We start from the raw sequence: 20277 nt of genomic DNA, 5'->3' as shown, positions 1-20277 counted from the left end.
GGGCTGCAGCGGCGCCTCGGCCCGGCCCGTGACCAGCGGCCTGGTTCCGCCCGGCCCCGGCCCCTCACGCCTGCGCTGACCGGTCTGCTGGGCTCGGCGGCTCCCGGGTCTTCCCGCTTGAACCCCTGCCTGCCCCCCCACTCCCAGCATCCTCCGCGGGCAGCAGACCGGAAGTGAAGGTATCATTTCCGGGTGACGCACGTGGCTGCCCTGGAAGCGGAAGTGCTGGGAGGAAGATGGCGGCGGGCGCGGGGGCCGCGCACCGGGCCGGGGCCCTGAAGCAGCAGAACAAGCCGCACAAGGGGCGGAAGCAGCGCGGAGGGGCCCAGCGCCGGGCGGGAGGTGAGACCCTGTCGGGGCCCGCGGTACCCGCCCTGCCCGGCCGCGGGGGCCCGCGCTAACCGCCGCTCTCTCCCCCTAGGCCGCGTCCCCGCCAAGACCCTCAGCCGCCGCCGGCGGGACCTGACCAAGCCGGACCGGAGGCACCAGGCCCTGCAGCTCCGCAGGCAGCGCAAGGAGGCGGTGAGCGAGCGGGGCGAGCCGGGGGAGCGGAGCCTCTGGTGGGCGGGGCGTGACACGCGGTGGGGCCCGGAGCTGCCCGCCCCAGCAGCGATGGGGGGCGGGCAGTTTTATTGTCAGCTGTTTCTGTTCCCAGGTGCTGGCAGAAAAGCGACACCTGGGCAGCAAAGATGGGCCGCCTCACCTGGTGGTGGTGGTCCCACTGCACGCTGGGGTGGTCACCCACGACGCCTTGAGGCTGCTTCAGAGTGACGAATCTGCCCTTGTGCATACGGATGAGAGAGCAGAGGGTTTTGTGCTGCTCTGCCCCCGACTTAAACTGCGCTGGCGCTTTGCGACGGCACCCGTGGGTAAGGAAACCCTGAAGGACTAGGCGGGCTTGTGCTGGGGATATTGCAGATTATGTATTCCTCATGCCACCTTATCTTAAACCAAACTTTGCACCCTCAATGATCTGTATGTTATTCCCTGATAACCAGAAACTTCTGTGCTCAAACTCTGTTCACTATTTTTAACATCATCTTAATAAAATTTTTAATTCCACTGTGTTCCGCTGAAACTCATTAGTGCCTCGTTCTGCCATATTCTGATACTGTGTTTCTAGGGAATCTTCATGCTGTGTTAGACCTGGCGAAAGTAGCTGATACCCTGCTGTTCGTACTGGATCCACTCGATGGCTGGGACAGCGCTGGAGATTACTGCCTCTCTTGCCTCTTTGCGCAGGGGCTCCCCAGCTATGGTAGGTGAATTAAAAAGCAGAGGGTACCCTAGGGGGTTGGAGCGGGGTGTCTAATGAGATTCCAGAGTTCTTGACTGGACGCTGGTGCAGTAACCAGGACCCCCATACAGCAGGTAGGGTGCCACTGGATCTTGCTATCTAGAAGCTTGGAGTGCAGATCAGTTGATCTAATGTTATCAGTCCCGCTCTGCGAGTGCACCCCTGTTGGGTTAATGCTGGTGATCTAAAGACATAAGAGACATCTTGGATCCAGGCTGCTGCCTACTCGTTGAACACTTGTTAGCATTTTGACTATTTAAATGCGCCACATAGTGGGCACAAATGAATTTACATTGGTACATCCCCAGCTGGAGGAGCTAAGGGAGACAGAGGTACATAGATGAGATGGTCCCTTCCCCCGTCTGACAGCCTCTGTGCTGTTGAGGAGGATGAAAGTCTCAGGGAAGGAGAACATCCAGCTGCAGCAGAGGGAACTGATCCCATAGTTGGGACCCTCCTTCCAGATGAAAAGAACAGGAGTACTTGTGGCACCTTAGAGACTAACAAATTTATTAGAGCATTAGCTTTCGTGGACTACAGCCCACTTCTTCGGATGCATATAGAATGGAACATATATTGAGGAGATATATATACACACATACAGAGAGCATGAACAGGTGGGAGTTGTCTTACCAACTCTGAGAGGCCAATTAAGTAAGAGGAAAAAAAAAACTTCTGAAGTGATAATCAAGCTAGCCCAGTACAGACAGGTTGATAAGAAGTGTGAGAATACTTACAAAGGGAGATAGATTCAATGTTTATAATGGCTCAGCCATTCCCAGTCCTTATTCAATCCTTTGTTGATTGTGTCTAGTTTGCATATCAATTCCAGCTCAGCAGTCTCTCGGAGTCTGTTTTTGAAGTTTTTCTGTTGTAATATAGCCACCCGCAGGTCTGTCACTGAATGACCAGACAGGTTAAAGGGTTCTCCCACTGGTTTTTGAGTATTATGATTCCTGATGTCAGATTTGTGTCCATTAATTCTTTTGCGTAGAGACTGTCCGGTTTGGCCAATGTACATGGCAGAGGGGCATTGCTGGCACAAAGTACTCCTGTTCTTTTTGCGGATACAGGCTAACACGGCTGCTACTCTGAATCCTTCCAGATGATGATGTGGTATCTGCTCGCACTGAGGATACCTCTCCGGAGGAGGGAACCCCAGTTATTAGGAAGGGACAGTTATTAGTAATGGGTGATTCGATCATTAGAAACAGATAGCTGGGTTTGCAATGAGTGGGAGAACCACATGGTGACTTACCTGCCTGGTGCGAAGGTTATGGATCTCTTGAGCCATCTAGATAGACTTGCGTGCTGGGGAGGAGCATTTTGGCGGTGACACCTCTTGATGACACTGCTTCTTGGCGGCATTTTGGCGGATGCTTGTCCAGCGGCCAGTACGCGGGCGCACATAAATGCCCCGGCGGGTGCCATGGCGCTGGCGGGCACCGCGTTGGGGACCACTGCCCTAGCCTCTGTTGGCAGAAACTGGGAATGGGTGACGGGATGGATCACTTGATGATTACCTGTTCTGTTCATTCCCTCTGGGGCACCTGGCACTGGCCACTGTCAGAAGACAGGATACTGGGCTAGATGGACCATAGGTCTGACCCAGTATGGCTTTTTGAGTTTTGACTGTTAACTGCTGTTCTCTTTGCTGTCTACTAGCCCTTGCTGTCCATGGAGTCACTGATCTCCCACAGAAGAAACAGACAGATGCTAAGAAGAAATTGGGCAAAGCTATTGAGAAGCGCCTCCCGGAGGCCAAACTCTTCCCCCTGAACACCGAGCAAGAGTCTTTGTTGTTGCTGAGGCATCTTGCTGCCCAGAAGCAGCGGCACCTTGCTTTCCGTGATAGACGGGCCTATCTGCTTGCCCAAGAGGCTGAGTTTATGCCCAGCCATGATAGTGACTTGGTGGGGACCTTGAAGGTATCTGGCTTCGTTCGGGGACGGACCCTCAATGTAAACAGCCTGGTGCATATTGTGGGACATGGAGACTTCCAGATGAGTCAGGTTGATGCCCCTCCAGACCCCTTCTCTCTCAACCCCCGAGTGGCTAAAGGGCAGCAAAGGAAGGGCCAGGACATGGAAATACAGGTAGGATGGAGTTCTGGACTCTGAGTGGCCCACTGAGAGTTATCTGTTCCCTGGTAATCATTTAGAAGCTGCAGGATCTTTGAACCAATGTTGTCTAGAACTGGATTAAGATTCACTTACTCAGCAGATGGGTCTAATAAATCTTTCTGAAGGCAAAACACTCAGCAAGTAGTGATCAGTGACTCACAAATAGGTAGCTCATTAGGACAATTACCTCACCGTTCCTCCAGCACTGGACAGTACAGCTTTAACCTCCCTTGTTACACACACTTATTTATAACTCTTTGTTCTCTTCTTTTATACATATGTTATTAGTCTTTCATTTCCATGCTAACTCCTCTCCCCCATCAGTGCAGGTTTTGTGTTAGTTCAAACTCCTCTTTATTTTTTGTAGTTACTTTAGCTTTTCTTCTTCTCACACTCTTCAATTTCTTACGCATGTAGGTCTTCTTATGCTTATGTTAAATGTTATCAGAACAGACTATGAAAAGCCACAGTAGGCTTCTGTCAGGCCTAAATATGCCTTAGCTCCCAACAGTCAGCACCTGTGGTCATGCAGTCAGGTTGGTTCAAGGCAGACTATAAAGCTTTGCCCTCTTAGAGAACCTCTTTGGACAGAGCACAGTGTTCACAATGAGCATAGGGTGTGCTGTGGGTGAGTACTTTCTTGCTAGTGGTGGGATTATCTTGGGTTGTGGTGGGGCTAGTCCTTTGCTACAAACTGCGATGTGCAGCTTGAATTGGGTGGGTTCTCACTTAATGACTTTGTCTGCTAGGATGATTCTGTAAACGGTGCTGTTGAGATGGAGGAAGTCATTAAGGTCCTGATGAAGGCAGATCCTAGAAGACAGGAGTCTTTGCAATCAGAGGTGATTCCTGACCCCATGGAGGGGGAACAGACCTGGCCCACTGAGGAGGAGCTGAAAGAGGCAGATGGTCAGTGCTGGCAATATTTCTCTAGCCTTTCCTTAGGTTATTGGTGAAGTTTTTAATTTTTACGAGCTCTAGCTGAGAAGCTTAAGGCTGGGCATGATATCTAGTTTTGAACCCAGGCCCCTCTCGACTCCTATTTCCAGCCTCTTCCTCTGACGTTGGGCTGCATAGCTTCTCCAGTTTGATCCTGAATTTGGGCTGGCCAGATCGTTGGAGAGCACGTCATGGGATCCCGAGCATCTGTCTGCTGATGGCCATATAGTGCAGAGTTATTCCTAACTGCTCTGTGAGGGAATGAGCTGTGCTCTCCAGTCCTGGCATTTGTGATGATGAATGGTGAAATCCCAGGGATGTGTGAACAGTCTCTGGATTCTGGTTACTGATTTCTGCACAGAGAAGATACATTGCTGTAAATCCGTCCACGTGTTTCATATAACTTGCTCTTCCGTCTGACTGTCCACACAGCTGTAAAGGGGAACTAGAGGGAGCAGCCTAGTGCCATGTCTGGCATTACTGTAGGTAAAGAGGAGGGGGAGAGGGGCTATGCAGTACTAACCACTCTGGGAATCTGGCAGAGTCCCTGAAGGAAAGGAGGAAGGTGGTGAAGGTCCCCAAGGGAACATCCAACTACCAGGCTGCGTGGATTGTGGAGGATGGAGATGATGGCAGTGAGGAGGAGGAGGAGGACAACCTGGAGGATGAAGATCTGATGGAAGAGGCTTCCCAGGTAACAAGAGATGGATATTGTAGGTTGTATCCAAGTACTAGTGTGCTTGCCACCCTGCAAACCGTCTGTCTGTTCTTTCCACACCCAGACAGGCAGTATAAGGGCACAACATACAGCCAGGCTGGTGTCCACATTTCAAAGGGGTAAAGTCTATGCAGCCACATGCCCCTTTGTATTGCTCCCTCTGGCATAGTCAGCTACCCTCTTATCTAAACTCCAGCAGGGGCTGTGCTCTGCGTTGTACAAGATGCAGGCAGCCCCTGCAGTGTTGCCTGGAGTGAGGGTGTAAGTACACGTGCCTGTGGACTCTGCACATCAAGAGCAGTATATGCTGTCTGTGGCAGGCTGGGGAAAGCAGCGAGGAGGAGGAGCTTGAAGAGGAGGAGTGTGAGACCATGACGGTAGCAGAGTCTGCTCGGGACGACCTATACGACGAGACGCTGGATGAGGATGAGGAGCAGATGTTGGAGAAGTACAAGCAGGAGAGATTGGATCAAATGTTCCCAGATGAGGTGGACACCCCCCGCAACTTGCCTGCCAGAGTCCGGTAAGAAACCTCATGCCAGGATGGAAGGAGTGCGTTTGCTAGTGACTCTCCCTGGAGATGTCCTGGCTTTGAGACTGGCAGTGTGCAATGGGGGATGGGACTGAGCATGCTCTAGTTTGCCTAGTGAAATTGGTGGGGTTTTCCTGTAGTGAGAACCCATGTGGGTGATTGCATCAAACTAGACCCTTCCTCTGTGCCTGTCTGATCCAGTGGGCTGGTGCAGTGACAGTTCCCTTCTGTGTGGCTCATTTGGGGGCTGATGGCATCAGGATGTTCCTGACTGTCTGTGATCAGATCTCTCCTATGAGGAGGATGAATTCCCCCTTGCTCTCTGTGAGACCCTGTGTGGTGTAAGTCCCTGTAAAGGTATAATGCAGATGTCCTCACATGGGGCAAGGGTATTTGCTTGCTAACTGCTATAGGATTTGTTGAGTAAAGTCTCTGAAACTCTGTCCTCCAGGTTCCAGAAGTACAGGGGGCTCAAAAGTTTCCGGACTTCTCCTTGGGATCCCAAAGAGAATCTCCCCAGGGATTATGCCAGGATCTTCCAGTTCCAGGACTTCTCCCGAACCAGGAAGCATGTCTTCCGGCAGATAGAGAAAGAGGAAACCGAAGGGGCCGCGGTACCTGCCTTTCCTTGGCTAATTTATCTTCCCCCATGTTGTCCATCTCTCCTCCTTCCCTGCTGTGTTTCCTCGCTCTTGGCAGGCGAGGTGTGGTAGTGAAGTTGAGGCACTGCTGGTTGCTGGCTAGGCCTGTTCGTGTGTTGTAGGTAAAGCCCAGGTAGTACTGGTGTCCTGTTTTCTCTACCCCACAGCCTGTGTGCCTAGGCCACTCCCCACATGCATGCTCCATCTTGCTCCTTCGCACCTTGACAGCAGGGAACCTGCATTAACTGTTGTTCTGCACTTCTCTCTCGACAGGTTGGCTGGTACGTTACGCTTCACATCTGTAGTGTTCCTAGCTCAGTGATGGAGAGTTTCAGGCAGGGGCTGCCTCTGGTCCTATTCTCACTGCTTCCCCATGAGCAAAAGGTGAGTGTGCCACAGGCTGTAACCTGCCATCACCCAGAAGAGCTGGAAAGCCATTGTGCCTCTTTCCCCTCCGGCTGATACAGGCTTGGCATTCTCCTGGCCTTCCTGGGGCCTTTGCTGGGAAGAGAAGGTCTGAGTGTACAAGGAATTCAGTTCAAATCTTCTTGTGCTGGTTGGGGTTGAAGCTGTTTCTGCAGGTCCTGGGGGTCACATCAGAATAGCAGGGAGATGGCCATGATGGTTTAAACCAGAACGTCTGAACCTGGCTGAAATTTTGCTGATGAACCCTTTATGGCTCTGAGGCATCTCTGGTGGGGGTAGGGATTCTCTGGCATAAAAGGAAGATCTGGCAGCACTTTGGCTAAAGCACCTGGGCTGTGAGCTGTTGAGACACTGGAGACATCTGGCTTGCGGAGCTATTCTGTATTATCCATGGCTTTCAACTTTGCAACCCTGCCGTTCCAGGTGAGCGCGGCCCCTCAGCATTGCCTTTCTCCCTCTCTCTGCAGATGTCTGTGCTGAACTTTGCAGTGAGGCGGCACCTGGGCAACAATGAGACAGTGAAAGCCAAGGAGGAGTTGATCTTCCACTGTGGGTTCAGGCGCTTCCGCGCCTCCCCTCTGTACTCCCAGCATAGCTCAGGTGGGTGTCGGACCCACTAGTGGACAAACTGCATATAGAGGGTGGGGCCCTTTGCTCCCTTTCTGTGCAGACCCCCTCCTGGCTGGGGTCTTTGGGGGGGAAACCTGGGATGGCTGAAGGGACTCTGAGGACTTGCATGTCTTGGCTGTTGGGCTTCAACGAATGGACTCAATTCCTTTCCCCTTTGAGGGGGCTGGATTGGCCTGGGCAGCACGTGGTTCCCTGGGACTGTGAGGAAGTGGTACTGGTAGGGCTCGTCCTTGCTCGGGATTGGACGAGGTTCTATAATTTGAATTGGTGATCTCCTTTCCCAAGGGGTTGGCTCTCAACAGCCTATTGTGATGGTGGAGGGAGGGGGGCTGCGTGTGACCCACAACCCTGTGCTGCTGAGGTTGCTCCCAAGGCTGAGCAGAAGGAGGGAGCGGACGGACCTGAAGAGTGTTCCCTGAGCAATGCGCTGACAGTCCAAATTAGTGTGTGTTGTGGCTGGCCTGCTGCTTGTTGGTGTTGGGTCCTGGAGCTCCCCTGCCGGCCACTGGCTGGTAACTGAGTTTTACTTGGTGCTTTCTCTCTTCTAGCTGATAAGCACAAGTTGGAGCGTTTCCTGCGGCCTGATGCAGCCCTGGTGGTAACTGTTTATGCTCCCATCACTTTTCCCCCAGCCTCGGTGCTACTGTTTAAACAAAGGAGTAACGGTAAGTCAGTGAGTGCTGAGAGGGTTTCTGAATGAGAAATGAAAGCTAATCCTAGCAGCAGGGGTTTCCAGCTTCCACTGATGGATCTGGGTCCCATTCTCCAATACCGCCACACATCTGACGTGCCTTAATCATCTGTCGGGCTCTGAGAGGATGAACTTGCCCATCTCCTCTCCCTCAGGCTCTGGAGTAATGGCCCTGTCCTTATTCTTGCTGTGGGAAGTGCCCTGCTCTAGGACCCACTGAGCAGTGGCATTCATATTAGCTCTGCTCCACAGGAATGCACGACCTCATTGCCACAGGCTTTCTGCTCTCGGTGGATCCAGACAGAATCATCATCAAGCGGCTGGTGCTCAGTGGTCACCCTTTCAAGATCTTCAGCAAGACTGCTGTAGTGCGGTACATGTTCTTTAACAGAGGTACGTGGCGTGTGTGTGTGTGTGTGTGGGGGGGGGGGGGGGGGGGGAGATGGTACAGCAGGTCCTGTGTGCCCCTAGAGACCCTGCGGTTCCATAGGAAAGTCTGTCATGACTTCCAATAACTGGAGCCTTTCAGACCTGGAAGTGCAGAGCTGAGCTCTTGTGAACATTCGGACATACGTGTTGACGTGACCCAGATATCTCAGCAAGTGTCCCGTGCCCTGCAGAGAGGCTCTCGTGTTCTGAGCAAACCCATCCATGCAGCAGTGATTCTGTTTCGCCTATAGGTGAATGCACACTATAGCTCTTTGGCCAGTGTGCCGCTGCTCGTCATACTCACAGCTGCTCTGGGTAGTAGCTCAAGCAGCCTGACTCCTGCCTGGTTTGCTAGCTATGTGGCAGGGTGCTGGGGAGCTGTTTCTCATGTGTCTCTTGTCTTTGATCTGCAGAGGATGTGCTGTGGTTTAAGCCGGTGGAGCTGAGGACCAAGTGGGGCCGCAGAGGACACATCACGGAGCCACTAGGTAGGCCGGGTTTGACATGCATTGTTGCCTTGCTTTCCTCTCATGGTGTTGGGCCACAATCACTGTCCCTGCATCCCTACTCAAACACTGTCTGCTCTTCCCTGGGCTGGGGAAGAGGAACAGGCAAAATGCAGCTAACAGCTTCTGTTGCTTTCTTTGCCTAGGGACTCATGGTCACATGAAGTGTCATTTTGATGGCCAGCTGAAATCCCAGGACACGGTGCTGCTGAATCTGTACAAACGCATCTTCCCTAAATGGACTTATGACCCGCATGTGCCGGAGCCGGTACCGTGGGTGAGAAACGAAGAGCAGCTCCCCATGCAGGAGGTGGAGATGGAATAACTCTCCAGGCCTAGCGTGACTGCTGTGGTTCGCAGCTCCTGCACCCCATGTGGGTGCTTGGCTGTTCCAAGCCTCGTGAGAAGTAGGGAGACCTGCCCTGGACTTGTTAGCGCTGTGCCTTTCCTGGGGTTTGTGTCCAGCATTCACGCTGGCTGCTGAAGCATTAGATCTGGCTCACAACTGCCTATGTCCTGGACTCCAATGTCAGTTTATTTCAATGGTAAATTTATCTTCACTTCAATTAAAGTCCAAGTGGCCGCTTTCTTGCAGCGGGGGCATGGCTGGATTGAGTTATTGTGCACACTGGGCATGCAGGCTTTGCTCAGTCCCTCCTGCCAGGCTAGAAGCTCCTGAAGCTGCACTAGGGATTCTGTGTTTCACCCCCTCCCCTGCCATTTGTGTGTAACTTGAGAACATAAAAACATAGGCTGCCATACGGGGTCAGACTAATGGTCCATCTAGCCCAGCATCCTGTCTCCAACAGTGGCCAGTATCAGAGCTTCAGGGGGAGCGTACAGAACTGGGCAGTTGGGGTGATCCACCCGTCTTCCCTTCCCAACAGTCAGACATGGGGTTGCATCTCTGACCATCTTGGCTAATAGCCATTGATGGACCTATCCTTTATCTCGTTCTTCACCGAACCCAGTTATACTTTTGGCCATCAACATCCCATGGCAATGAGTTCCACAGTTTAACTTGCCATTGTGTGGAAAAAGTACTTCCTCTTGTTTGTATTAAACCTGATGCCTATTAATTTCATTGGTACTGGTTGTCATATTGTGCGAAAGGGTCAATAACACTTTTTCTACTCCATTCATGATTTTATAGACTGTCCTCTTTTTTCTAAGCTAACAGCCCTAATCTTTTTAGTCTCTCCTCGGATGGAAGCGGGTCCATATCCTTGATCATCTTTGTTTTCCTTCTCCAAATCTTTTTCCACTATAACCTTTTTGAGGTAGGAAGACCAGAACTGGACACTGTATTCATGGTGTGGGCACATGGTGTGAGCATTACAATATTCTCGGTCTTATTTTCTATCCATTTCCTCATTGTTATCTTTTTTGACTGCTGTTGTGCATTGAGCTGAGGTTTTCAGAGAACTATCCATTGTGATACCAAGATCCTTCTTGATTTGCTGCACCCAACCAAAAGAGTGAGAACTCTGTTTTTCTCCGACAGTGGTAACCACTAATGTAGAACCTATCATCATATGCGTGTAGTTGGGATTATTTTTGCCAATGTGCATCACTTCACACTTATCAATGTTGAATTTCATCTGCCAGTTCCTGAGAGCGCCCCCTGTGACTCTTGATTAATGAATAATTTTGTATCATCTGCAGACTTTGCAGATCATTATTGGATACGTTGAACAGCACAAGTCCCTGCATAGAGCCTTGGGGGACCCCACTGTTCTCTCTGCATTATGAAAACTATTTATTCCTACCCTTTGTTTCCTATCTTGAACCAAGTATCAGAGGGGTAGCCGTGTTAGTCTGAATCTGTAAAAAGCAACAGAGGGTCCTGTGGCACCTTTAAGACTAACAGAAGTATTGAGAGCATAAGCTTTCGTGGGTAAGAACCTCATTTCTTCAGATGCAGCCATGAGAGGACCTATCTGCCGCCTTCTATATCGACTTAGTTTTCTTAAGAGCTTTTGGTGAGGGACCTTGTCAAAGGCTTTCTGAAAAACCAAGTACATCCTCCAAGAATTGTAATAGATTGGTGAGGCGTGACTTCTCTTTACAAATGTGCTGTTGGCTCTTCCCAATAAACTGTGTTTGTCTAACTTAGCGCCTGTCCCATGAGAGCACAGGGTCAGACTTTACCACAGTCTTCTGCTGCTGAACACGCAAGTGATCTCTCCAAGCAGCATAGGCTTGGGCCCCAGACAGGGGGTAGCTGCATGAAACTCATTCCAACCGCCTGCCTAGGGAGGCTGAGAGACCAGCTCTTTGGCTCCACCCACCTGTACCAGGTTAAGAGCAGCACCAGCTGCTCCTTGAGATGACAAGGTTTTCCCACTTCCTTAGACATCAATCCTTTTTGCTCATGTTTTTTTATTATTATTATTATTAATAAAATAAAAAATATAGAGAGATACCTATCTCATAGAACTGGAAGGGACCCTGAAAGGTCATAGAGTCCAGCTCCCTGCCTTCACTAGCAGGACCAAATATTGATTTTGCTCCAGATCCCTAAGTGCCCCCCTCAGGGATTGAACTCACAACCCTGGATTTAGCAGGCTAATGCTCAAACCAAACTCCCAGAGGCCCCATTGTGCAAACACAGCACCAGGCTCTAAGAAACAGCCCAGTTTCTCACTCCTGGGAGAAAGGCTGATCAGTTTCCATTTGCCTCTTTGCCAGGTGGGCTGATCCAGGCCAGGGTGCCTAGGTCTACGTTTCCTCCACACAGCACAATGCAAACGTTCTTCACTTCCTGGGAGACTGAGCAAAACTGCTCAGAGAGCACAGCAGCCACTCCCACTCCAGCTGTTGGCTCAATAAGCAGCTTCATCCTCTCCCACACCAGCTGTGTTGCTTGCTGTTGGGGCAGAGAAGAGCAGTTACGGTGCTGGTAAATATTGTTCTAAGCCTTAGGTACACCCCACTGCGTAAAGCGAGGGACTGGGCACGATACACAGCCCTTGTCATGGCGCTTGTGGGCGATGCTTTGGGGAGGCACAGGCCACAGCTGTGGGCGTCTGTTGATAACAATTATGGGAAAAGGCTGGGACCCTAAAGTCACCGGCAGCCGGGGTTGCTGCTGTGGAGCTGAAGAATGCCATGGGAGGAAATGGAGGAGGCCCAGGCAGCATGGCAGAGAGCGATCATCCTTTGAAGGGGATCACGACTCCTGCTTCATGCTACAGCATGGGAGGGCAAGGTGTGTGAATGGAGGCACCTGGGCTGGGCCCTTACAGCAAGAAAGTGCTTGGAGTTAATGCTTACCTGGATCTCCGCCTCTGTGACTGTCAGCACATCATCCACCAAATCCTTAATGATAGGCCAGGTGTTCGGTCCAATGCTGGTTTTAACACTGTCTGCTATGGTGTCTGGGGGATGGCGGTTGGGGGTGAGTTCCCCTGTCAGCTTGGACCTGTAGCAGTCATCTGCATTGCATGGTTCAGCAGCATACACTCTTATGTCCGGTCTCAAAGCCTGCCCAAAGGAAGAGCAGGGGATGAGTTTGGAACTTGCTGGTGAACATGGCAGGCCAGGCCACATTGTGCCTTAACTCCCATGTTCTGTAGCTGTTTGGGCTGGGGCAGGCCTTTCGCCTGCCATGGCAATCTTCCCCGCCAGCAGAGTGTGTCTGGCATTTGCTGGTGTGACGAATCAGAGAGCAACCACTGTTGAGCCAGGAGCAGGTTCCTTCATCTACTGCAGGCAGAGGACGAGCTTCTCCTAACGGCAACTAATCTCCTTACTCGGCATTGCAACTCTGCTCTGAAGGATGACTGAGTGCCCAGCTCTGCTCAGGCTGCCAGTATCTCCCATCTGCCTCTGTTCCTGCTGGAAGTGGCACCATTTTATTCTGTATCGTGGCATGAGGCTTAAACTAGTGTGTGTCAGCTGCAGTGATCTGTCCTGGTTGCTTTCAATGCAACCTGGACCTGCAGGGGAGAGTGCTAACGAACTCTACAGTACCTCGTGATCCAAACACGGGAAGAGAGAGAGGGTCAACTACAAATCCAAGCTGAGTTCAGATGCTGTGTGACTCAGAGAACTTCCTCCTCACAAGGTGAAATGCTCATTTTCGGACACCAGTAACTCCTCAGTCCCCCCCTTCCTGAGGAGAAATGCAGCCAAAATAGGAGATTTCTTACCTTGACAGCCACTGCTATTCCAGCAACCATCCCTCCTCCTCCAACGGGAACCACCAGTGCATTCACCTGGGGTACCTAGCACAACAGAGACCAAGAGACAAACGCTGTCTTGTGACTGCTCCTAAACGACTCGCTCTCTGGAGGCTGGCTCCAAGTCCTGATGGACTAATTCTGGCTTCCCTGACCCCTGCAGCGGGAGCAGATGTGTCCCCCTGCTTGTTCTCTCCTGCCTAATCGGAAAAGTGCCAGGGGAGGAGGTCTCACCTGCTGCAGCACCTCCAGTGCTATAGTGCCTTGGCCTGCAATCACAGCAGGATCCTGATTGGGGTGCACCATCACGCCTTCCTTCTCCTGAACTGTCCGAGCTGCCACCTCTACTCGGGACTGGGGAGACAGACCAGGAACAAAAATTGTTAATGCCCCTGTGTGTGAACAAAGCCAAAGTACCCTGCTGTGCTGCCCCCTGCCTCCCCCTTACCTCATCAGTGGGCTCACATAATATCAGCCTGGCTCCATAGGAGCAGATGGCAGCTGTCTTACAGACTGGCGCTGTGCGAGGCACCACGACATAGGCAGGAATCCCTGTGGAATGAAAGGACTGGACAATGATGGGGGCCCGGCCGCAGAGGCACGTCCCCTGCTCGGCTGAGAGTGGGTCAGACAGACATGGAGCAGAGGATACCCCCAGGAGAGAAAACCAACTCAGCTGTGACCAGGCCCTTTGCAGGTAGCTTCACGTGGTGGTGCGTGCGGGACAGGGACGTGAAACTGCATTAGAGCTCAGCTGCACCCTGCGCTGCTGCAGTGGGAGTTCCTGGCTCTATCTGCACCAGCCTGTGGATGCATCCAAGCAGGGAAACCCTCGGCCCTGCTGGTTCACAGTCCTGTCTGGGATTAACCCACCTGGCGGGGTGGCAAAGACCTGGGCGTGCTTACTCCAAGGAATCCCCATGTGTAGTTAAGTCAGGCAGGGACTGAGCTGCAGGCTGGATGCTGAGCCAGCTGTGTGCTGGGAGCCAGAGCTACCCCTTGGCATCCGCTCCTGAGCACTGACAGGCTTCCCCTGGGGTAACCAGCCAGCTCAGCTGCCAGCGAAAGACCCGAGCAAAGGGCTGCCCTTCCCTTATTGCTCTCAGTAGCGCGTTTGCTGCTGGAGAAATGAAGGGGCAAGTGGGGGGGGGGGGCAGCCCCGCATGGCCAAGAAATTGGCTCCCTGTTACCTTCCACTTTAGCTGCAAAGGCAAGAGCTTGGCCATGGTTTCCACTACTGTGTGTCACAACAGCCTTGGGCTGCTCTCTGTCGCCCTGGGCTGCACGAACCAGACTTCTGACGGCATTCAGTGCACCTCGGACCTGGGGAGAGACCACAGGTAGAGTGAACCTGCAAAGCCTCAGCTCTCCATGCTCAGATGGGGCAGCGTTTGCTGCTGCTGTTGTGCCCTAGCTGAGAGCAGCAAGGGGAGGTGGAGAAGCTGCTCCCCTGCACCCTTTTCAATGGATGCTTTCCCCAGCAAGGGGGCAGCTGTAGATCCCTAGAACCAATACAGCACCAATGCCAGCTTCCCTTCCTCCCCCTGAGCCCCTAACTGCAGGAGTCCTCAGCGTCTGTAATGACCCATTTAACCATCTCTTCCTGGGGCTGGGGCTGCCAAGAAATGCTTGTACGTGGTGGCTGCCCAGTAGGAAGTGGACAGGGGCCACCAACCTGGTTTCCTGGGGTAGAGGAATGGTAATTTCTAGTCCCTGTTGCTCTGGAGCTAGAGTTGAATTGTGTCCAAAGCTGGCCGGGCCTGAGGGCCAACCTGCCCTTGGACTCATACCGCGTGTTCTGCAGCATTTAAGTGCTGAAAGCAGCGATTCTCCCTTTGTACAGATGCTAATGGGGCACACTTTTGTATTTGAGCAATTGCTTCTCAAATCCAACCCCCGGTCAGACCCTGTACCCTTTCCTCTGAGACAGTAGAGCTAGGCAGCAGCGTGGGTCAGGCTGCTCCCCGCACTGTGCCATTAATGTGTCTGCTTTACCTTAAAGGAACCAGTCTTCTGGAAGAGCTCACACTTGAAGAAGAGTCTGTGGCCAGCTAACTCGTCTAGGCTGGAACTGGTTAGGATGGGGGTGACGTGGATAAGGCCATGGAGTCTTGACTGTGCAGCTTCAACATCTGCCAGTGAGATGCAGTACGGAGAGGACATGTTCTGTAAGCTGAGGAGGGGAAGAGAGAGGCTGGAAATGCATCCTACTGCTGGAGGGAGCCTGCCTCACCAGTCATGGAAGGAGTGCAGAAGAGCACAGGGGGTCCCTATGCGCCACTCTGAATCAATATCTCCTTAGCTGTGTCTGGACACTGTTTGGGCCCAAAACACAGGGTAGGGTTAAGTTTTAAACACTTGACAAATTTGAAATTTAAAAGGAAAGTCCATGGAAGCAATTTTGCTATTGGGTTAGGATGGTTGTCACAGCAGCCTGCAGCTGTGAACTAGTGCCGGTGCCAGCTCCAGAGCTGCTTGTGTTCTCTCTAGGGAGTGAAATGAGCCAGCTACTGCGCTGGCTTGTATGCAGGGAGGGTGTCACAGGATTACCTTTCAACAGCTAAATCCAGGGGCTGGGTGGTATGTCCCACTCCCCCTTTCTGTGAACACTCCATGTAAGCACCAGCTCTATTTGAATAGTGTTTACCTATCACTAGTGTAAGTAAATATTTCTGTTGGTGGACTTGGAAGAGAGAAACAATGTTCCTAGTTTACTGTGCCCCCCTGCTGCACGTGCCCTTCGAAAGAGGAAGCCGTGAGAAACAGAAAAAGACTAAAACCCCAGGAATGGGACAGAGGGGAACTCAAACTATTGTGCAGCGTAAGTGCACAGACTTGCCCCTGTTTGCAGTAGCCCCTGCCCTTCCCCGGGCACTGGCAATAGGAGGTTCCCCACGGGTGGTGTTGCTGGAGTGACTGACTTGGACGGATCCTTCCCTAAAGCGCTCCGCACTGGTGTTTTAAGGAGTTAGAAGAGCTGGGGGAGAGGGTGATAGGAATCTGCTTTCCTGAATCACTTCTGCACCTGACCCAGCGGGTGTCTCCTAGGAGTGAGCCCTGCACAGCCAGACACCAGTGCGCACTGTAGTGCTGCTCTTCGGCCTGGGTCTTCATTTCCCGGGGTGTCAAAGCTCGGTCAGCTTCGCCGCCCAGAGGATTCGGGGGCCCTTCCAGACAGAAAAGTTGCAATGCTATAGAATACTATGGGCTCGGGGGGGCCCTTGCGGGGCCTGTACCGCCCTGCCGAGAACGGAGCTGGTGCATAGGGGTACAAGCCCCCAGGCCCGTCTCCACGCGGGCTAAGCTTTGCTGGGCGTTACAATCCTGTACGGCCCGGGCGTGCGCGGCCCGCGCCACGGGGAGGGGCCCGGCACGCGCTCAGCAGCCGCACGGGGGCGCGCACCTGGCCCTGGCCGCTCTCGCCAGCGCTCTGCGGACTGGGACCCCCGAGCTCCCGTCGGTCAATCCCCGCGGCGGCCCGGGACAGGGTCGGGCCCAAGAGCGCGCGTCACGTGGGCTGAGGGGGCGTGTCCGGGCGGCGCGTGTGCGCTAGGGCGGCCGGAGCCTCTCGCCTTGGCGCATGCGCGTTAGGAGCGGAGGATTTGGGCCCGCCCGGCTGCCGTCCGCCCCCCTCCCGCGGGAGTGGGGCCGTAGGGGGCGGGGCGGGACGGGAGCGAAGATGGCGGCGGAGCTGGAGCGGGTGCGCATCTCGGCCGCGGAGCTGAGGGGCAGCCTGGCGGCGTTGGGGAGGGCCCCGGGGGGCGGGGGCCGAGGTGAGACTTCAGGGCCCGGCGGGTTGGGCCCCTCCCCTTCCCCGGTAGAGCCCCGCGACCCCCGGGCTGGGCCCCGCCGCGAGGGAGCAGCTGCGGCCCGAGCTCGCCTGCCTCGCGCGAGGGGAGGGGGCCGGGCCGGGCCGCGTGGGGCTCTCACGCGAGCCCGCAGGGCGCGTTAAAGCCGTTGGCTGCCGTGACCTGCTGGCTCGCGCGAGCCCCGGGGCTCGCCTGGGGGGTCCTGCTGGGGCAGGGTCTGACAATGCCTTCAAAGCACCTACCTCCGACCCCCGGGGCCCCGCCAGTCCTGGGCCTTCCCGCTCTCGTCACGTTGGATGCTTGTCTCCCCCTTGGGATCTGTGACAGACCCAGCCAAGCCGGGGGGAACGAACTGACTCTACACGGGACACTGAAACTGACTATACCCAATAGGTGCAAAGTAAACAAACTGAAAACACAGAAGAATACCCCCCCCCCAACACTTTCTCTTTTAGGACTGTGAGGTGTTACGTGTAACAGTAATAAACAGTTTTGTGACAAGTGTGATTTTACATTGATCACATCCTCTCAAAATAAAGTCTCCTTATTGTGCTGGGTGCAGCTGGTTAGTTGCAGAGCCTTGTTCTGGATCTGAGTTTATTTCTGCTGCGAGGCTACTGGACTGAATCTCCTCTTACTGTGTGCAGCTCTCTGTGCTCTAACTTCTCCAGTTCTCTTTGCAGTTTGGTTTTGTCATCCTATGTGACGGCCACCTCTCCATTGTTGGAGTTCAGTTTACATCAAAGGAACACCCAGCGTTGAAGTATGTACAGCACAGAGAGGGGTCTTGAGTTTACTTGATGCTCGAGCCCAGAAAACCTCTGTACATGCTGAAAAGAGTCTGTATTGGGCTGCAGCTAGCCCTAAATGTGTGAAAACTGATAGGTGCTCTCACTATTGGGCCAGAAGTAGCTGCACAACTTGCCTGTAAGAGTCTCTGCACTCCCTGTTTGAGAAACACTGAGTCCATGAGACGTTAAAGTCAATAATCCGTGTATGGTATTCTGAAAGCTCCATGTCCCAGCAGAGGTATATTTGCATCCTCTTAAGTTCCTTCTGCCTGCTTCCAAGTGCAGAGCTTGCTTAGGTTGTGCTGCTGGCCAGTGGTGGCCAGTTAGGTTCTGCAGAGCTCTTGGCCTGCGTTCTCATCTTCTTTACTGGCTTCTTATGTTGTGCTTGTCACTGGTCTCCATTTCATTGCTGGTGTGGTTCATCATCCATTTCATTTTGCTGCATGGCTGCCCATTATTGCAGCAGCTTCCCACTATATCACAGTGTTCCCAAGTACTCATTCCCAGAGGTCTCTGAGTATAGCACTGCACATGTAGTAAATGAATGCCAAGAATTCCAGTCACCCTCTCTGCCATTTGCTTCCCTATCTGCAAAATGGGGTTAGGTCTTACCTGACTCATGGAGACAGGTGAAGAGAGAGTGGGTTGTAAGAGTTAATTAATTAAGGTTTGTACAGTGCTTTAAAGATGAAAACTGCTAGATAAATCCAAAGGATTACTAAAGGCAATCCGTCCCATCATCACTGCTTTCAGAGTGTCCATCTCTGTTTGCTTCCCTGCAACTATTCTTGCCTTTTGCTATTGTCAGGTAGCGGCTGTAGCAGGACTTGAATGATTCTGTCTTGACAGATGCTTTCTGTGTAGCCTGTAATGTCCAAAGCATCTGAAAAATTGTCTGTAGTTTCACTCCTCTGTAAAGCACTTTGGGGATCTACTGATGAAAAGGGCGATATACAAATTAGTTGTTGTTAGTTGGATGGCATGGTGGCCCATAAGTCATTTCCCTCTGAATTTCTTGACTGGTTTTGAGCCAGCTAATGTGATCAGCAAGGCAAGTGTGTGTCTGTGTTACAGAAATGGTTAACTCTCTTTGCTCTGAAGTATTGTGAGCAGAGTGGAGCTTTGAGACTATTAATGTTGGCTTCACAGATGTCGAATTGTTTTTTATTCAAGGCTGCTTGTGATGGCGATTTGGCAGTGGGCGCCAGCTAGTGCAGCACAGAAAGCTACACTAGCTGCTTGATGATTATCTGCCGTAGTTTCCTGTAAGTTATCCCAGGCATTGCGGCTGTCAAAGTTAAAACAATGAGAGTCAGGACTGCTGCATCTCCTCCTATCTATCCTCAAATTATTAGTCAGTGAGATTCATTTGAGACTGATCTAGAAGTGCAGCCACTACCTTGACAGTACTGTTGTTTGGTTAGAGTGAAAGCAGTTTAATACCACATGGTTTTATGGTGGTGTCACAGCAATCAAGCTACTTCTGTTAATTTGTGTGGAGTATGAAATCCTTCAAGGAGAAACTGGGGAAGCTGAAATTCTAAAATCAAGTTTCATGCAGCTAAACAAACTATGCCCAACTATCTAGAGGACAAGTGTCTCTAGAAAAAGTCCACCGTCATCACTCCCATTTCAGAAGCTTCTCCCGTCAGTGCTCTGTCGTCATGGATGCAGTTTATCCAGTGTTCTAATGACAGAAACCTCAGAACTGTCTCTGAGGTGCCTTCATTTGTTACTGTCAATGAATTGGTTAGGCTGCTGTGGAAGGAGATTAGTGTGAGAGGATCTATGATCTCCAGTATGTTTGCTTCAGAGGGAGGTGTGTTCTTGCTTTGAGTGATTTCCCTCTGCTGGGTACTACTGAGGCCATCTTAGTGGTGGTTTTCAGTTGGTATGAAGTAGAAACTTTTCTATAATATGATGTAAAACCCCAACCAAAGATACAGATTTAATAAGAATAATGTATAATGCTGCTGCATGTGATGACATTATTTTACATAGTCTTTTTCATGTCAGTTGTGTTCTTTTAAGTACTTCTAGTATTAATATCATTGCACAGAGAGAAATGTAACGAGTTGTGGGCCTGGGAGAAAAGAAGTCTTCAGTGCTGAGTTGAAATGAGATGTATGTAAATGAGGCAGGGAAATACAGGGAGCTGTTCCCAATGGCAAGAGCTGCAGAGGGGAAGGCACGTGTACCACCAACGGTAGATCGGGGAGCAGAGGGTGAAATCAGGAAAACAGCAGCAACAAAACCCTTCGCTTGCACTCTGCTGAGAGTCTCCCAGTGTATCTTGTCTGTTTCTTAGCTCGTAAGCTGCTTGAGGCTAACGCTGTTTTGTACGTGTGTTCTGTACAGTGAGGGGTACGTTGGAGGTCCTTAACAAATAATAACAATATGTATCCTGAAATAAGGCCACAGGCTCAGAGTCCTAGGTTTCCTCTCTGCCTCCTGCTCTTGCATTTCTCACCCTGCTCTGTGTGATTTCACATAATACCCAGATAAAGAACTTCAGCTCTGTCTGATAGTCTCAATTTTAAAACTTCTTCCCCTCTTGGAGC

General features: G+C 52.0%; 3 protein-coding genes and 1 non-coding gene across 7 annotated transcripts in view; 3 read left to right on the top strand and 1 right to left on the bottom strand.

Annotated features, from left to right (window-relative positions):
• Positions 1 to 202: 202 nt before the first annotated feature.
• On the top strand, positions 203 to 10070 carry TSR1 (TSR1 ribosome maturation factor). The gene is made up of 15 exons (XM_034752519.1): positions 203 to 342; positions 422 to 522; positions 656 to 869; positions 1124 to 1258; positions 2963 to 3393; positions 4170 to 4329; positions 4902 to 5053; positions 5398 to 5600; positions 6061 to 6223; positions 6524 to 6634; positions 7144 to 7276; positions 7855 to 7971; positions 8250 to 8390; positions 8840 to 8914; positions 9079 to 10070. The coding sequence occupies exons 1-15, from the start codon at positions 237 to 239 to the stop codon at positions 9255 to 9257; spliced, it is 2421 nt and encodes an 806-aa protein (XP_034608410.1). The 5' UTR covers positions 203 to 236; the 3' UTR covers positions 9258 to 10070.
• Positions 6858 to 6948, top strand: LOC117867757. The gene has a single exon (XR_004643491.1). It is a non-coding gene; the product is annotated as a small nucleolar RNA SNORD91 family (small nucleolar RNA).
• Positions 10071 to 11426: 1356 nt separating the features above from the next.
• SRR (serine racemase) lies at positions 11427 to 16638 on the bottom strand. 2 transcript variants are annotated; one of them, XM_034752959.1, is made up of 8 exons: positions 16520 to 16638; positions 15112 to 15289; positions 14307 to 14439; positions 13565 to 13668; positions 13351 to 13470; positions 13087 to 13161; positions 12209 to 12418; positions 11427 to 11801 (listed from the first exon to the last, which is right to left on the bottom strand). In XM_034752959.1, the coding sequence occupies exons 2-8, from the start codon at positions 15277 to 15279 to the stop codon at positions 11598 to 11600; spliced, it is 1014 nt and encodes a 337-aa protein (XP_034608850.1). In that variant the 5' UTR covers positions 15280 to 15289; positions 16520 to 16638; the 3' UTR covers positions 11427 to 11597. The 2 variants fall into 2 exon arrangements, with proteins under 2 accessions (XP_034608850.1, XP_034608849.1); XM_034752958.1 differs by lacking the exon at positions 16520 to 16638 and adding an exon at positions 16142 to 16374.
• Positions 16639 to 16745: 107 nt separating this feature from the next.
• SMG6 (SMG6 nonsense mediated mRNA decay factor) overlaps positions 16746 to 20277 on the top strand; it is a 147367-nt gene continuing 143835 nt past the window's right edge. The window contains exon 1 of one of the 3 annotated variants that reach the window (XM_034752733.1): positions 16746 to 16816. Coding sequence is in view for 2 of the 3 variants with exons in the window: in XM_034752732.1 (XP_034608623.1) it covers positions 16796 to 16889 (94 nt within the window). In the remaining variant the exon portion in view is untranslated. Of the gene's footprint in view, positions 16890 to 20277 lie in introns of all 3 variants that reach the window. The other 2 variants (XM_034752732.1, XM_034752731.1) reach the window with 2 other exon arrangements.

This window comes from Trachemys scripta, chromosome 18, assembly GCF_013100865.1.
Source record: "Trachemys scripta elegans isolate TJP31775 chromosome 18, CAS_Tse_1.0, whole genome shotgun sequence".
NCBI classification, from domain to species: Eukaryota; Metazoa; Chordata; order Testudines; family Emydidae; genus Trachemys; species Trachemys scripta.
Note: the sequence above shows the minus strand (reverse complement) of the source record. Positions and strands in the feature narration are given on the sequence as shown.

Bases quoted from the DNA above. Each gene is read 5' to 3' on its own strand.
- SRR (XM_034752958.1), bottom strand. From the start codon at position 16,230: ATGAAGACCCAGGCCGAAGAGCAGCACTACAGTGCGCACTGGTGTCTG. The intron at 15,290-16,141 runs GTGCAGAAGTGA...TCCCCTCCTCAG, and splicing joins GGAGACACCCGCTGGGTCAG to CTTACAGAACATGTCCTCTC. The intron at 11,802-12,208 runs GTAAGCATTAAC...CTGCCCCAACAG, and splicing joins TCACAGAGGCGGAGATCCAG to CAAGCAACACAGCTGGTGTG.
- TSR1 (XM_034752519.1), top strand. From the start codon at position 237: ATGGCGGCGGGCGCGGGGGCCGCGCACCGGGCCGGGGCCCTGAAGCAG. The intron at 523-655 runs GTGAGCGAGCGG...TTCTGTTCCCAG, and splicing joins GCAGGCAGCGCAAGGAGGCG to GTGCTGGCAGAAAAGCGACA. The intron at 5,601-6,060 runs GTAAGAAACCTC...TCTGTCCTCCAG, and splicing joins AACTTGCCTGCCAGAGTCCG to GTTCCAGAAGTACAGGGGGC.